This window comes from Coregonus lavaretus (assembly GCF_964263955.1).
Source record: "Coregonus lavaretus genome assembly, chromosome: 16".
NCBI classification, from domain to species: domain Eukaryota; kingdom Metazoa; phylum Chordata; class Actinopteri; order Salmoniformes; family Salmonidae; genus Coregonus; species Coregonus lavaretus.
This window is the reverse complement of record NC_140003.1, coordinates 49,341,240-49,356,869: the sequence shown is the minus strand read 5'-3', so window position 1 is coordinate 49,356,869 and position 15,630 is coordinate 49,341,240. Positions and strand designations below refer to the sequence as shown.

General features: G+C 49.8%; 1 protein-coding gene across 1 annotated transcript; it reads left to right on the top strand.

The window, feature by feature from the left end:
- Positions 1–261: 261 nt before the first annotated feature.
- Positions 262–14,930, top strand: LOC311143880 (bone morphogenetic protein receptor type-2-like; the record flags this gene model as incomplete). The annotated part of the gene is made up of 4 exons (XM_084179751.1): positions 262–268; positions 2,428–3,416; positions 4,302–4,581; positions 14,538–14,930. The coding sequence occupies 4 exons, from the start codon at positions 262–264 to the stop codon at positions 14,819–14,821; spliced, it is 1,560 nt and encodes a 519-aa protein (XP_084035877.1). The 3' UTR covers positions 14,822–14,930.
- Positions 14,931–15,630: the final 700 nt, after the last annotated feature.

Sequence of the window (15,630 nt, the reverse complement as noted above, 5' to 3'; positions counted from 1 at the left end):
AAAGTGTGCACAGTTCCTAACTCAATGCATTTTATGACTCAAGGAAAGAGCCTTCAACTATAAGGTGTCTTTTTGAGCTCTTCTAGCTGTTCCGTTGAGGAACTAGATCAAACACACTGGTAGTTGTTTTGTTCGGAACACAACCCTGTGTCCCCGCCCTCACACAAATACTGTTGTTGTTTACGCAATCCCAAAAACAGCTATTATAAATCACAATCTGGGTCAGGTGGGCATCATTTAAATGCCTGTTATATTGCCAACATGACTAGTTAATTTTCTTCACAGTAGACAAACATAGGCCCATTCTGTTCAGAACAACCCAGGGTATGACGCCATCTTGTAGCTGTACATCAAGCATAGTGATCATAAATGTTCACACTGTAACTATAATGACAGCAGTTTTATCATATGGAAATATGAAGTGCACGTTTAGAGTGTTTTTCTTGCTTGTATGACATCAAAGCAGTATTTATTATAATCCTTTCGAAATACACTATATATACAAAAGTATGTGGACACCCCTTCAAATTAGTGGGTTCGGCTATTTCAGCCAGACCCGTTGCTGACAGGTGTATAAAACCGAGCACACAGCCATGCAATCTCCATAGACAAACATTGGCGGTAGAATGGCCTTACTGAAGAGCTCAGTGACTTTCAACGTGGCACCGTCATAGGATGCCACCTTTCCAACTAGTCAGTTCGTCACATTTCTGCCCTGCTAGAGCTGCCCCGGGTCAACTGTAAGTGCTGTTATTGTGAAGTGGAAACGTCAAGGAGCAGCAATGGCTCAGCCGTGAAGTGGTAGGCCACACAAGCTCACAGAACGGAACCGCCGAGTGCTGAATTGCGTAGCGCGTAAAAATCGTCTGTCCTCGGTTGCAACACTCACTACCAACTTCCAAACTGCCTCTGGAAAGAATGTCAGCACAAGAACTGTTCATCGGGAGCTTCATGAAATGGGTTTCCATGGCCGAGCAGCTGCACACAAGCCTAAGATCACCATGCGCAATGCCAAGCATCGGCTGGAGTGGTGTAAAGCTTGCTGCCATTGGACTCTGGAGCAGTGGAAACGTGTTCTCTGGACTGATGAATCACGCTTCACCATCTGGCAGTCCGACGGACAAATCTGGGTTTGGCAGATGCCAGGAGAACGCTACCTGCCCAAATGCATAGTGCCAACTTTAAAGTTTGGTGGAGGAGGAATAATTGTCTGGGGCTGTTTTTCATGGTTCGGGCCGGCCCCATAGTTCCAATGAAGGGAAATCTTAACGCTACAGCATACAATGACATTATAGATTCTGTGTTTCCAACTTTGTGGCAACAGTTTGGGGAAGGCCCTTTCCTGTTTCAGCATGACAATGCCTCCGTGCAAAAAGCGAGGTCCATACAGAAATGGTTTGTCGAGATCGGTGTGGAAGAACTTGACTGGCCTGCACAGAGCCCTGACCTCAACATCATCGAACACCTTTGGGAGGAATTGGAACGCTGACTGCGAGCCAGGCCTAATCGCCCAACATCAGTGTCCGACCTCACTAATGCTCTTGTGGCTGAACGGAAGCAAGTCCCCGCAGCAATGTTCCAACATCTAGTGGAAAGCCTTCCCAGAAGAGTGGAGGCTGTTATAGCAGCAAAGGGGGGACCAACTCCATAATAATGCCCATGATTTTGGAATGAGATGTTTGACAAGCTTTTGGTCATGTAGTGTTCATGGAGTCCTCTTTATTTACAGCATTTCCCTCACTCAGACAACAAAACATTTGAGAAAGTTGCCCACTTAGCAGGAGGGATGGGGGCATCTTCTTGTCACGCGTGGTGCTCAACTTTATAACAGCTGTCAGTCCAAACCCATACAGAGCTGTGAAGCACAGAACCAGAGCTCTGACGTCATGTATAGCATGTTACTGTCCAGAACCAGAGCTCTGACGTCATGTATAGCATGTTACTGTCCAGCCACTGAGCTCTGACGTCATGTATAGCATGTTACTGTACAGAACCAGAGCTCTGACGTCATGTATAGCATGTTACTGTCCAGCCACTGAGCTCTGACGTCATGTATAGCATGTTACTGTACAGAACCAGAGCTCTGACGTCATGTATAGCATGTTACTGTCCAGAACCAGAGCTCTGACGTCATGTATAGCATGTTACTGTACAGAACCAGAGCTCTGACGTCATGTATAGCATGTTACTGTACAGAACCAGAGCTCTGACGTCATGTATAGCATGTTACTGTACAGAACCAGAGCTCTGACGTCATGTATAGCATGTTACTGTCCAGCCACTACGTTACAATTTAGCCGTTTATTAGTGCCCAAATCTGCAATTTTCAACCCGTATACGGGTACTAGTTTAAAGGGCTACTAAAGTATTTATTTATCTTATATTTTGAATTTATAAATTATTTCTTTGTTATCTTGTTACCACTAGGTGGCGCTGTGCTGGGGCTGGTGGTGCCGGTGTGTCTGCAGCTGACCCAGGAGGACCTAGAGACCACCAAGCTGGACCCTAAAGAGGTCGACAAGAACCTGAAGGAGTCGTCTGATGAGAACCTAATGGAGCACAGCCAGAAACAGTTCTCTGCTCCAGACCCCCTCAGCTCTGGGTCTTCCTCCCTGCTCTACCCCCTCATCAAGCTGGCTGCGGAGGTGACGGGCGCTGGGGCCGGGGCTGGGGCCCGGGGAGGGTCTGGGACCGGGGCCAGTGGGATGGGGATGGGGGAGCCTCCAGCTACTGTGTTCCCCCTGCCCAAACAGCAGAACCTCCCCAAGCGGCCAAGCAGCCTACCACTCAACACCAAGGACAAGCAGGGGTCTGGTTCCTCCAGGCTGAAACAGGGGTCTGGTTCCTCCTGGCTGAAACAGGGGTCTGGTTCCTCCTGGCTGAAGTCTGGGAAACATAAGACAAACCTGAAGCATGTAGAAACGGGCGTGGCCAAGATTAACACGGTCGCCCCGGCAGCAGAGCCACACCTGGTTACCGTTACCAACAATGGAAGAACCGGGGTTGGGGTGAATGGGGTGCGGAGCGGAGTGGGCGTGGTGGTCGTCAACGGCTACCTGAACGGAGGCGTGGTCTCTTCATCTGGAGGCGGGGCTCTGTACGGGATGACCAATCCGGCGGGCTTCCAGAGTGAGGTGGGCGGAGCAGCGCCCCTGTTACAGACTCAGCTCAGTGGAGAGGACAGTAGACTCAACATCAACATCAACTCCAGTCCTGATGAACATGAACCGCTGCTAAGGAGAGAGCAGCCAGCCCCATGTGACCAGAGACCAACCAATCACCTGGCGGCACGCACCAACACCAACAACAACAACAACAGCAGTCTGGTGATGGGTCTGGCTGGCAGAGGGATCACATATCCACCCGTGGAGGGACGCACCAACACCAACAACAACAACAACACTATACCTGTCCCTACCCCCACCCCCACCCCTATACCTGTCTCTGTCCCTACCCCCACCCCTATACCTGTCTCTGTCCCTACCCCCACCCCTATACCTGTCTCTGTCCCTACCCCCACCCCTACCCCTGTCTCTGTCCCTACCCACACCCCTATACCTGTCTCTGTCCCTACCCCCACCCCCACCCCTATACCTGTCTCTGTCCCTACCCCCACCCCTATACCTGTCTCTGTCCCTACCCCCACCCCTATACCTGTCTCTGTCCCTACCCCTACCCCTGTCTCTGTCCCTACCCCCACCCCTATACCTGTCTCTGTCCCTACCCCCACCCCTATACCTGTCTCTGTCCCTACCCCCACCCCTATACCTGTCTCTGTCCCTACCCCCACCCCTATACCTGTCTCTGTCCCTACCCCCACCCCTATACCTGTCTCTGTCCCTACCCCCACCCCTATACCTGTCTCTGTCCCTACCCCCACCCCTATACCTGTCTCTGTCCCTACCCCCACCCCTACCCCTATACCTGTCTCTGTCCCTACCCCCACCCCTATACCTGTCTCTGTCCCTACCCCCACCCCTATACCTGTCTCTGTCCCTACCCCCACCCCTATACCTGTCTCTGTCCCTACCCCCACCCTTACCCCTATACCTGTCTCTGTCCCTACCCCCACCCCTATACCTGTCTCTGTCCCTACCCCCACCCCTATACCTGTCTCTGTCCCTACCCCCACCCCTATACCTGTCTCTGTCCCTACCCCCACCCCTATACCTGTCTCTGTCCCTACCCCCACCCCTATACCTGTCTCTGTCCCTACCCCCACCCCCACCCCTATACCTGTCTCTGTCCCTACCCCCACCCCTATACCTGTCTCTGTCCCTACCCCCACCCCTATACCTGTCTCTGTCCCTACCCCCACCCTTACCCCTGTCTCTGTCCCTACCTCTGTCACTCCCCCTGTCCCTGTCTCTGTCCCTGTCACTCCCCCTGTCCCTGTCCCTGTCTCTGTCCCTGTCACTCCCCCTGTCCCTGTCCCTGTCTCTGTCCCTGTACCAGCAACAGCAGTCCCAGAGCCCCAGCAGCAGGCCCCTGTACAGCAGGAGGCTGCCCAGCTCCGACAGCCTAAACCCAGACGTCCTGAGAGACCCTGCTCCCTGGACCTGTCTGCCTCCTCCTCTTCAGGTGAGAAGAGAACACACCGCACATCTCTCTACCTCAGTCCACATGAGGAATGTCCTGAATGAAAGTAGACTAGATCAGGTAGTAGGTATGAGACTAGATCAGGTAGTAGACTAGATCAGGTAGTAGGTATGAGACTAGATCAGGTAGTAGACTAGATCAGGTAGTAGACTAGATCAGGTAGTAGGTATGAGACTAGATCAGGTAGTAGACTAGATCAGGTAGTAGACTAGATCAGGTAGTACACTAGATCAGGTATGATACTAGATCAGGTATGAGACTAGATCAGGTATGAGACTAGATAAGGTATGAGACTAGATCAGGTAGTACACTAGATCAGGTAGTACACTAGATCAGGTAGTAGATTAGATCAGGTAGTAGACTAGATCAGGTAGTAGACTAGATCAGGTAGTAGACTAGATCAGGTAGTACACTAGATCAGGTAGTACACTAGATCAGGTAGTAGACTAGATCAGGTAGTAGACTAGATCAGGTAGTAGACTAGATCAGGTAGTAGACTAGATCAGGTAGTACACTAGATCAGGTAGTAGACTAGATCAGGTAGTAGACTAGATCAGGTAGTACACTAGATCAGGTAGTAGACTAGATCAGGTAGTAGACTAGATCAGGTAGTACACTAGATCAGGTAGTGCACTAGATCAGGTAGTGCACTAGATCAGGTAGTACACTAGATCAGGTAGTACACTAGATCAGGTATGAGACTAGATCAGGTAGTAGACTAGATCAGGTAGTACACTTGATCAGGTAGTAGACTAGATCAGGTAGTAGACTAGATCAGGTAGTAGACTAGATCAGGTAGTAGACTAGATCAGGTATGAGACTAGATCAGGTAGTAGACTAGATCAGGTAGTAGACTAGATCAGGTAGTACACTAGATCAGGTATGAGACTAGATCAGGTAGTACACTAGATCAGGTAGTAGACTAGATCAGGTAGTAGACTAGATCAGGTAGTACACTAGATCAGGTAGTACACTAGATCAGGTAGTCCACTAGATCAGGTATGAGACTAGATCAGGTAGTACACTAGATCAGGTAGTAGACTAGATCAGGTAGTACACTAGATCAGGTATGAGACTAGAGCAGGTAGTACATTAGATCAGGTAGTGCACTAGATCAGGTAGTAGACTAGATCAGGTAGTACACTAGATCAGGTATGAGACTAGATCAGGTAGTAGACTAGATCAGGTAGTACACTTGATCAGGTAGTAGACTAGATCAGGTAGTAGACTAGATCAGGTAGTAGACTAGATCAGGTAGTAGACTAGATCAGGTATGAGACTAGATCAGGTAGTAGACTAGATCAGGTAGTAGACTAGATCAGGTAGTACACTAGATCAGGTATGAGACTAGATCAGGTAGTACACTAGATCAGGTAGTAGACTAGATCAGGTAGTAGACTAGATCAGGTAGTACACTAGATCAGGTAGTACACTAGATCAGGTAGTCCACTAGATCAGGTATGAGACTAGATCAGGTAGTACACTAGATCAGGTAGTAGACTAGATCAGGTAGTACACTAGATCAGGTATGAGACTAGATCAGGTATGAGACTAGATCAGGTAGTCCACTAGATCAGGTATGAGACTAGATCAGGTATGAGACTAGATCAGGTAGTGCACTAGATCAGGTAGTCCACTAGATCAGGTAGTAGACTAGATCAGGTAGTACACTAGATCAGGTAGTACACTAGATCAGGTATGAGACTAGATCAGGTATGAGACTAGATCAGGTAGTACACTAGATCAGGTAGTAGACTAGATCAGGTAGTAGACTAGATCAGGTAGTACACTAGATCAGGTAGTCCACTAGATCAGGTAGTCCACTAGATCAGATAGTAGACTAGATCAGGTATGAGACTAGATCAGGTAGTCCACTAGATCAGGTATGAGACTAGATCAGGTATGAGACTAGATCAGGTATGAGACTAGATCAGGTATGAGACTAGATCAGGTAGTCCACTAGATCAGGTATGAGACTAGATCAGGTAGTAGCCTAGATCAGGTAGTGCACTAGATCATGTAGTAGACTAGATCAGGTAGTACACTAGATCAGGTATGAGACTAGATCAGGTATGAGACTAGATCAGGTATGAGACTAGATCAGGTAGTCCACTAGATCAGGTAGTAGACTAGATCAGGTAGTAGAAGACTAGATCAGGTAGTAGACTAGATCAGGTAGTAGACTAGATCAGGTAGTACACTAGAGCAGGTAGTACACTAGATCAGGTAGTAGACTAGATCAGGTAGTAGACTAGATCAGGTAGTAGACTAGATCAGGTAGTAGACTAGATCAGGTAGTCCAATTCCATAACAAGGCTTGGATCCAGTAGTGGTGTCCTTAGTTGCTTTCTCTCCCCTGCTGTCTCGACCTCTGAGTCCTCAGCTATGAAAAGCCAACTGACATTTACTCCTGATGTACTGACCTGTTTCACCCTCTACAACCACTGTGATTATTATTTGACCCTACTGGTCATCTATGAAAGTTTGAACATCTTGGAGAAAAATCTGGCCTTAATGGCCATGTACTGTTATAATCTCCACCCGGCACAGCCAGAAGGGGACTGGCCACCCCTCAGAGCCTGGTTCCTCTATAGGTTCCTGCCTTTCTAGGGAGTTTTTCCTAGCCACCGTGCTTCTACATCTGCATTGCTGCTGTTTGGGGTTTTAGACTGGGCTCTTATCCAGAGCGACTTACAGGAGCTATTAGGGTTAAGTGCCTTGCTCAAGGGCACATCGACAGATTTACTGGCACAACGCTCTTACCCACTAAGCTACCTGCCGCCTGTATAGCACTTTGTGACATCTGCTGATGTAAAAAGGGTTTTATAAATATATTACATAGGGAATAGGGTACCATTTGGGACTCAACCGAAGTATTTGGATTGGATGTGGGAAGGGAAGGAAATTCCATAGAGTTGATAAGGATCCAGAACGTTGTGGCTCAGTAGAAGACTATCAACATGAGGGGAGATGAATGGGAGGAGATCTCTACGGCTATCTCTACGGCTATCTCTACGGCTATCTCTACGGCTATCTCTACGGCTATCTCTACGGCTATCTCTACGGCTATCTCTACGGCTATCTCTATGGCTATCTCTACGGCTATCTCTACGGCTATCTCTATGGCTATCTCTACGGCTATCTCTACGGCTATCTCTACGGCTATCTCTACGGCTATCTCTACGGCTATCTCTACGGCTATCTCTACGGCTATCTCTATGACTGTGTCCCGAATGGCACCCTATGTATACTGAACAGAAATATAACGCTCATGCATGCAGTAATGTTTTACTGAGTTACAGTTCATATGAGGAAATCAGTCAATTGAAATAAATTCATTAGGCCCTAATCTATGGATTTCACATGACTGGGAAGGGGCACAGCCATGGGAGGGCATAGGTCCACCCACTGGGGGGCCAGGTCCAGCCACCGGGGGGCCAGGTCCAGCCACCGGGGGGCCAGGTCCAGCCACCGGGGGGCCAGGTCCAGCCACCGGGGGGCCAGGTCCAGCCACCGGGGGGCCAGGTCCAGCCACTGGGTGCCAGGTCCAGCCACTGGGGGGCCAGGTCCACCCACTGGGGGGCCAGGTCCAGCCACCGGGGGGCCAGGTCCAGCCACCGGGGGGCCAGGTCCAGCCACCGGGGGGCCAGGTCCAGCCACCGGGGGGCCAGGTCCAGCCACCGGGGGGCCAGGTCCAGCCACCGGGGGGCCAGGTCCAGCCACCGGGGGGCCAGGTCCAGCCACCGGGGGGCCAGGACCAGCCTATCAGAATGAGGACTTTATTACTCAGCACCCCCCCCCCCCCCCCCTCAGACGATCCCGCAGTCGAAGAAGCTGGATGTGAAGGTCCTGGGCTGGCATGATAACTCGTAGTCTGCAGTTGTGAGGGCAGTTGGATGTACTGCCAAATTCTCTAAAACGATGTTGGAGGCGGCTTATGGTAGAGAAATGAACATTCAATGCTCTGTCAACAGCTCTGGTGGACATTGCTGCAGTCAGCATGCCAATTGCACTCTCCCTCAAAACTTGACACATCTGTGGCATTGTATTATGGACAAAACTGCACATTCTAGACTGGCATTTTATTGTCCCCAGCACAAGGTGCACCTGTGTAATGATCATGCTGTTTAATCAGCTTCTTGATTTCCCACACCTGTCAGGTGGATGGATTATCTTGGCAAAGGAGAAATGCTCACTAACAGGGATGTAAACAAATTTGTGTAAAACGTTTGAGAGAAATAAGCCATTTGTGGGTATGGAACATTTCTGGGATCTTTTATTTCAGCTCATGAAACATGGGACCAACACTTTACATGTTGTGTTTATATTTTTGTTCAGTGTAGGTTACTACTTATAACCATTGTTCAAAAGTAGTGCTCTATATAGAGAATAGGTTGCCATTTGGGATGCAACCTTTGACCTAGCCTGATCCCAGGTCTGTTTGTGCTGTCTTGTCAATGACCATAAGGATAAACAGATCTGAGACCAGGCTATGTCTGACCCAGTACAGATCTGAGACAGGCTATGTCTGACCCAGTACAGATCTGGGACCAGGCTATGTCTGACCTAGTACAGATCTGAGACCAGGCTATGTCTGACCTAGTACAGATCTGAGACCAGGCTATGTCTGACCTAGTACAGATCTGGGACCAGGCTATGTCTGACCTAGTACAGATCTGGGACCAGGCTATGTCTGACCTAGTACAGATCTGGGACCAGGCTATGTCTGACCTAGTACAGTAACACAGGTTAATCACAACAAGACTAGCAGCCAGGTGACTATTTGGTGGTTCCACGTTCCAGAGGTGTGTTGCTGAGAGCGGGACAATAAGACATTGTGTTGTTATTCAAACAGCCAGCAGTGCTTTAGTTGGACTGGAAAGATCACACCGTAATGTGTTTTCTGTGATTCCAGTTATTTTGTGTCCAAGGAGTTGTGAGGGTGGTGCTATTACCATCTGTCACTAGAGAGCAGCATTCTGTGACTGGATGCATGAACATGGTATGAACATGGTATGAACATGGTATGAACATGGTATGAACATGGTATGAACATGGTATGAACATGGCATTCTGTAAAATGAGTAGAGAATAAAGTAATCTTGGTAACTAAGTCTGCATCCCTAATGGAACCCTATTCCCTATATAGTGCACTACTGGGTCTGGGTCTGGGTCGCCCTATTCCCTATATAGTGCACTACTGGGTCTGGGTCTGGGTCACCCTATTCCCTATATAGTGCACTACTGGGTCTGGGTCTGGGTCACCCTATTCCCTATATAGTGCACTACTGGGTCTGGGTCACCCTATTCCCTATATAGTGCACTACTGGGTCTGGGTCTGGGTCACCCTATTCCCTATATAGTGCACTACTGGATCTGGGTCTGGGTCACCCTATTCCCTATATAGTGCACTACTGGATCTGGGTCTGGGTCACCCTATTCCCTATATAGTGCACTACTGGGTCTGGGTCACCCTATTCCCTATATAGTGCACTACTGGGTCTGGGTCTGGGTCACCCTATTCCCTATATAGTGCACTACTGGATCTGGGTCTGGGTCACCCTATTCCCTATATAGTGCACTACTGGGTCTGGGTCACCCTATTCCCTATATAGTGCACTACTGGGTCTGGGTCTGGGTCACCCTATTCCCTATATAGTGCACTACTGGATCTGGGTCTGGGTCACCCTATTCCCTATATAGTGCACTACTGGATCTGGGTCACCCTATTCCCTATATAGTGCACTACTGGGTCTGGGTCTGGGTCACCCTATTCCCTATATAGTGCACTACTGGATCTGGGTCACCCTATTCCCTATATAGTGCACTACTGGGTCTGGGTCTGGGTCACCCTATTCCCTATATAGTGCACTACTGGGTCTGGGTCTGGGTCTGGGTCACCCTATTCCCTATATAGTGCACTACTGGGTCTGGGTCACCCTATTCCCTATATAGTGCACTACTGGGTCTGGGTCTGGGTCTGGGTCACCCTATTCCCTATATAGTGCACGTCTGGGTCTGGGTCCGGGTCACCCTATTCCCTATATAGTGCACGTCTGGGTCTGGGTCACCCTATTCCCTATATAGTGCACGACTGGATCTGGGTCACCCTATTCCCTATATAGTGCACTACTGGGTCTGGGTCTGGGTCACCCTATTCCCTATATAGTGCACTACTGGATCTGGGTCTGGGTCACCCTATTCCCTATATAGTGCACTACTGGGTCTGGGTCTGGGTCACCCTATTCCCTATATAGTGCACTACTGGATCTGGGTCTGGGTCACCCTATTCCCTATATAGTGCACTACTGGGTCTGGGTCTGGGTCACCCTATTCCCTATATAGTGCACTACTGGGTCTGGGTCTGGGTCACCCTATTCCCTATATAGTGCACTACTGGGTCTGGGTCTGGGTCACCCTATTCCCTATATAGTGCACTACTGGATCTGGGTCACCCTATTCCCTATATAGTGCACTACTGGATCTGGGTCTGGGTCACCCTATTTTCTATATAGTGCACTACTGGGTCTGGGTCTGGGTCACCCTATTCCCTATATAGTGCACTACTGGGTATGGGTCTGGGTCACCCTATTCCCTATATAGTGCACTACTGGATCTGGGTCTGGGTCTGGGTAACCCTATTCCCTATATAGTGCACTACTGGGTCTGGGTCTGGGTCACCCTATTCCCTATATAGTGCACTACTGGGTCTGGGTCTGGGTCACCCTATTCCCTATATAGTGCACTACTGGATCTGGGTCACCCTATTCCCTATATAGTGCACTACTGGATCTGGGTCTGGGTCTGGGTCACCCTATTCCCTATATAGTGCACTACTGGATCTGGGTCTGGGTCACCCTATTCCCTATATAGTGCACTACTGGGTCTGGGTCACCCTATTCCCTATATAGTGCACTACTGGATCTGGGTCTGGGTCTGGGTCACCCTATTCCCTATATAGTGCACTACTGGATCTGGGTCTGGGTCACCCTATTCCCTATATAGTGCACTACTGGATCTGGGTCTGGGTCACCCTATTCCCTATATAGTGCACTACTGGATCTGGGTCTGGGTCTGGGTCACCCTATTCCCTATATAGTGCACTACTGGGTCTGGGTCTGGGTCTGGGTCACCCTATTCCCTATATAGTGCACTACTGGATCTGGGTCTGGGTCACCCTATTCCCTATATAGTGCACTACTGGATCTGGGTCTGGGTCTGGGTCACCCTATTCCCTATATAGTGCACTACTGGATCTGGGTCTGGGTCACCCTATTCCCTATATAGTGCACTACTGGATCTGGGTCTGGGTCTGGGTCACCCTATTCCCTATATAGTGCACTACTGGATCTGGGTCACCCTATTCCCTATATAGTGCACTACTGGGTCTGGGTCTGGGTCACCCTATTCCCTATATAGTGCACTACTGGGTCTGGGTCTGGGTCTGGGTCACCCTATTCCCTATATAGTGCACTACTGGGTCTGGGTCACCCTATTCCCTATATAGTGCACTACTGGGTCTGGGTCTGGGTCTGGGTCACCCTATTCCCTATATAGTGCACGTCTGGGTCTGGGTCCGGGTCACCCTATTCCCTATATAGTGCACGTCTGGGTCTGGGTCACCCTATTCCCTATATAGTGCACGACTGGATCTGGGTCACCCTATTCCCTATATAGTGCACTACTGGGTCTGGGTCACCCTATTCCCTATATAGTGCACTACTGGATCTGGGTCTGGGTCACCCTATTCCCTATATAGTGCACTACTGGGTCTGGGTCTGGGTCACCCTATTCCCTATATAGTGCACTACTGGATCTGGGTCTGGGTCACCCTATTCCCTATATAGTGCACTACTGGGTCTGGGTCTGGGTCACCCTATTCCCTATATAGTGCACTACTGGGTCTGGGTCTGGGTCACCCTATTCCCTATATAGTGCACTACTGGGTCTGGGTCTGGGTCACCCTATTCCCTATATAGTGCACTACTGGATCTGGGTCACCCTATTCCCTATATAGTGCACTACTGGATCTGGGTCTGGGTCACCCTATTTTCTATATAGTGCACTACTGGGTCTGGGTATGGGTCACCCTATTCCCTATATAGTGCACTACTGGGTCTGGGTCTGGGTCACCCTATTCCCTATATAGTGCACTACTGGATCTGGGTCTGGGTCTGGGTCACCCTATTCCCTATATAGTGCACTACTGGGTCTGGGTCTGGGTCACCCTATTCCCTATATAGTGCACTACTGGGTCTGGGTCTGGGTCACCCTATTCCCTATATAGTGCACTACTGGATCTGGGTCACCCTATTCCCTATATAGTGCACTACTGGATCTGGGTCTGGGTCACCCTATTCCCTATATAGTGCACTACTGGATCTGGGTCTGGGTCACCCTATTCCCTATATAGTGCACTACTGGGTCTGGGTCACCCTATTCCCTATATAGTGCACTACTGGATCTGGGTCTGGGTCTGGGTCACCCTATTCCCTATATAGTGCACTACTGGATCTGGGTCTGGGTCTGGGTCACCCTATTCCCTATATAGTGCACTACTGGATCTGGGTCTGGGTCTGGGTCACCCTATTCCCTATATAGTGCACTACTGGATCTGGGTCTGGGTCTGGGTCACCCTATTCCCTATATAGTGCACTACTGGGTCTGGGTCTGGGTCTGGGTCTGGGTCACCCTATTCCCTATATAGTGCACTACTGGATCTGGGTCTGGGTCACCCTATTCCCTATATAGTGCACTACTGGATCTGGGTCTGGGTCTGGGTCACCCTATTCCCTATATAGTGCACTACTGGATCTGGGTCTGGGTCACCCTATTCCCTATATAGTGCACTACTGGATCTGGGTCTGGGTCTGGGTCACCCTATTCCCTATATAGTGCACTACTGGATCTGGGTCTGGGTCACCCTATTCCCTATATAGTGCACTACTGGGTCTGGGTCACCCTATTCCCTATATAGTGCACTACTGGGTCTGGGTCACCCTATTCCCTATATAGTGCACTACTGGATCTGGGTCTGGGTCTGGGTCACCCTATTCCCTATATAGTGCACTACTGGATCTGGGTCTGGGTCTGGGTCACCCTATTCCCTATATAGTGCACTACTGGATCTGGGTCTGGGTCTGGGTCACCCTATTCCCTATATAGTGCACTACTGGATCTGGGTCTGGGTCTGGGTCACCCTATTCCCTATATAGTGCACTACTGGGTCTGGGTCTGGGTCTGGGTCTGGGTCACCCTATTCCCTATATAGTGCACTACTGGATCTGGGTCTGGGTCACCCTATTCCCTATATAGTGCACTACTGGATCTGGGTCTGGGTCTGGGTCACCCTATTCCCTATATAGTGCACTACTGGATCTGGGTCTGGGTCACCCTATTCCCTATATAGTGCACTACTGGATCTGGGTCTGGGTCTGGGTCACCCTATTCCCTATATAGTGCACTACTGGATCTGGGTCTGGGTCACCCTATTCCCTATATAGTGCACTACTGGGTCTGGGTCACCCTATTCCCTATATAGTGCACTACTGGGTCTGGGTCTGGGTCACCCTATTCCCTATATAGTGCACTACTGGATCTGGGTCTGGGTCTGGGTCACCCTATTCCCTATATAGTGTCTGTATCCCTAATAACACCTGTCTGTCTCTTCTCAGTGTACTAGATGTCTGTATCCCTAATAACACCTGTCTGTCTCTCTGTCTCCTCCCAGGTGATGGCTCGTCTGTATCCCTAATAACACCTGTCTGTCTCTTCTCAGTGTACTAGATGTCTGTATCCCTAATAACACCTGTCTGTCTCTCTGTCTCCTCCCAGGTGATGGCTCGTCTGTATCCCTAATAACACCTGTCTGTCTCTTCTCAGTGTACTAGATGTCTGTATCCCTAATAACACCTGTCTGTCTCTCTGTCCCCTCCCAGGTGATGGCTCGTCACTGGGCGGCCAGGGAGGGTCAGGTGAGAAAATCAAGCGCCGCGTCAAGACACCGTACTCCCTGAAGACGTGGCGTCCCGCCACCTGGGTGGTCTCCACGGATACCCTGGTTGGTGAGGTAAACAGCAACAACAAGGACGCTGCCAAGGCTCCTCGCTCCACGTCCTCCACCGCTGTCTACCTGGTGGGGGGCGGGACTACCACCTCTACCATGACATTACCTGCCCTGACCCCTGGGGGTGTGGCTAGAAGAGGGCGTGGCCTAGAGTGAGTGGCCAGAGAAAGGGAAGTGTGTCCATAAGCGCCTGCTGACAGCCAAATAGCTGACTACTAACTAACCCTTTTGTGGCCAGCTACTTCAGTGACTTTAACAAATTAGGGCGCATCAGATACCCTACCCCCCGCACCCCCCCCACCCCCCGCACCCCCTGGCCCCCCCCGCACCCCCCTACCCCCCTGGCCCCCCCCCGCACCCCCCCGCACCCCCCTGGCTACTCTTTTTATTATGCTGGCTACTTCAGATTTTCAGAAACACACTGAGGAGGGTGTGGCCAGAGAAGGACTGTCCCTACAGAAGGCTGAAGATGCGTCCCAAATGGCACAGTATTCCCTATACAGTGGGGGAAAAAAGTATTTAGTCAGCCACCAATTGTGCATGTTCTCCCACTTAAAAAGATGAGAGAGGCCTGTAATTTTCATCATAGGTACACGTCAACTATGACAGACAAAATGAGAAAGAAAAATCCAGAAAATCACATTGTAGGATTTTTAATGAATTTATTTGCAAATTATGGTGGAAAATAAGTATTTGGTAAATAACAAAAGTTTCTCAATACTTTGTTATATACCCTTTGTTGGCAATGACACAGGTCAAACGTTTTCTGTAAGTCTTCACAAGGTTTTCACACACTGTTGCTGGTATTTTGGCCCATTCCTCCATGCAGATCTCCTCTAGAGCAGTGATGTTTTGGGGCTGTCGCTGGGCAACACAGACTTTCAACTCCCTCCAAAGATTTTCTATGGGGTTGAGATCTGGAGACTGGCTAGGCCACTCCAGGACCTTGAAATGCTTCTTACGAA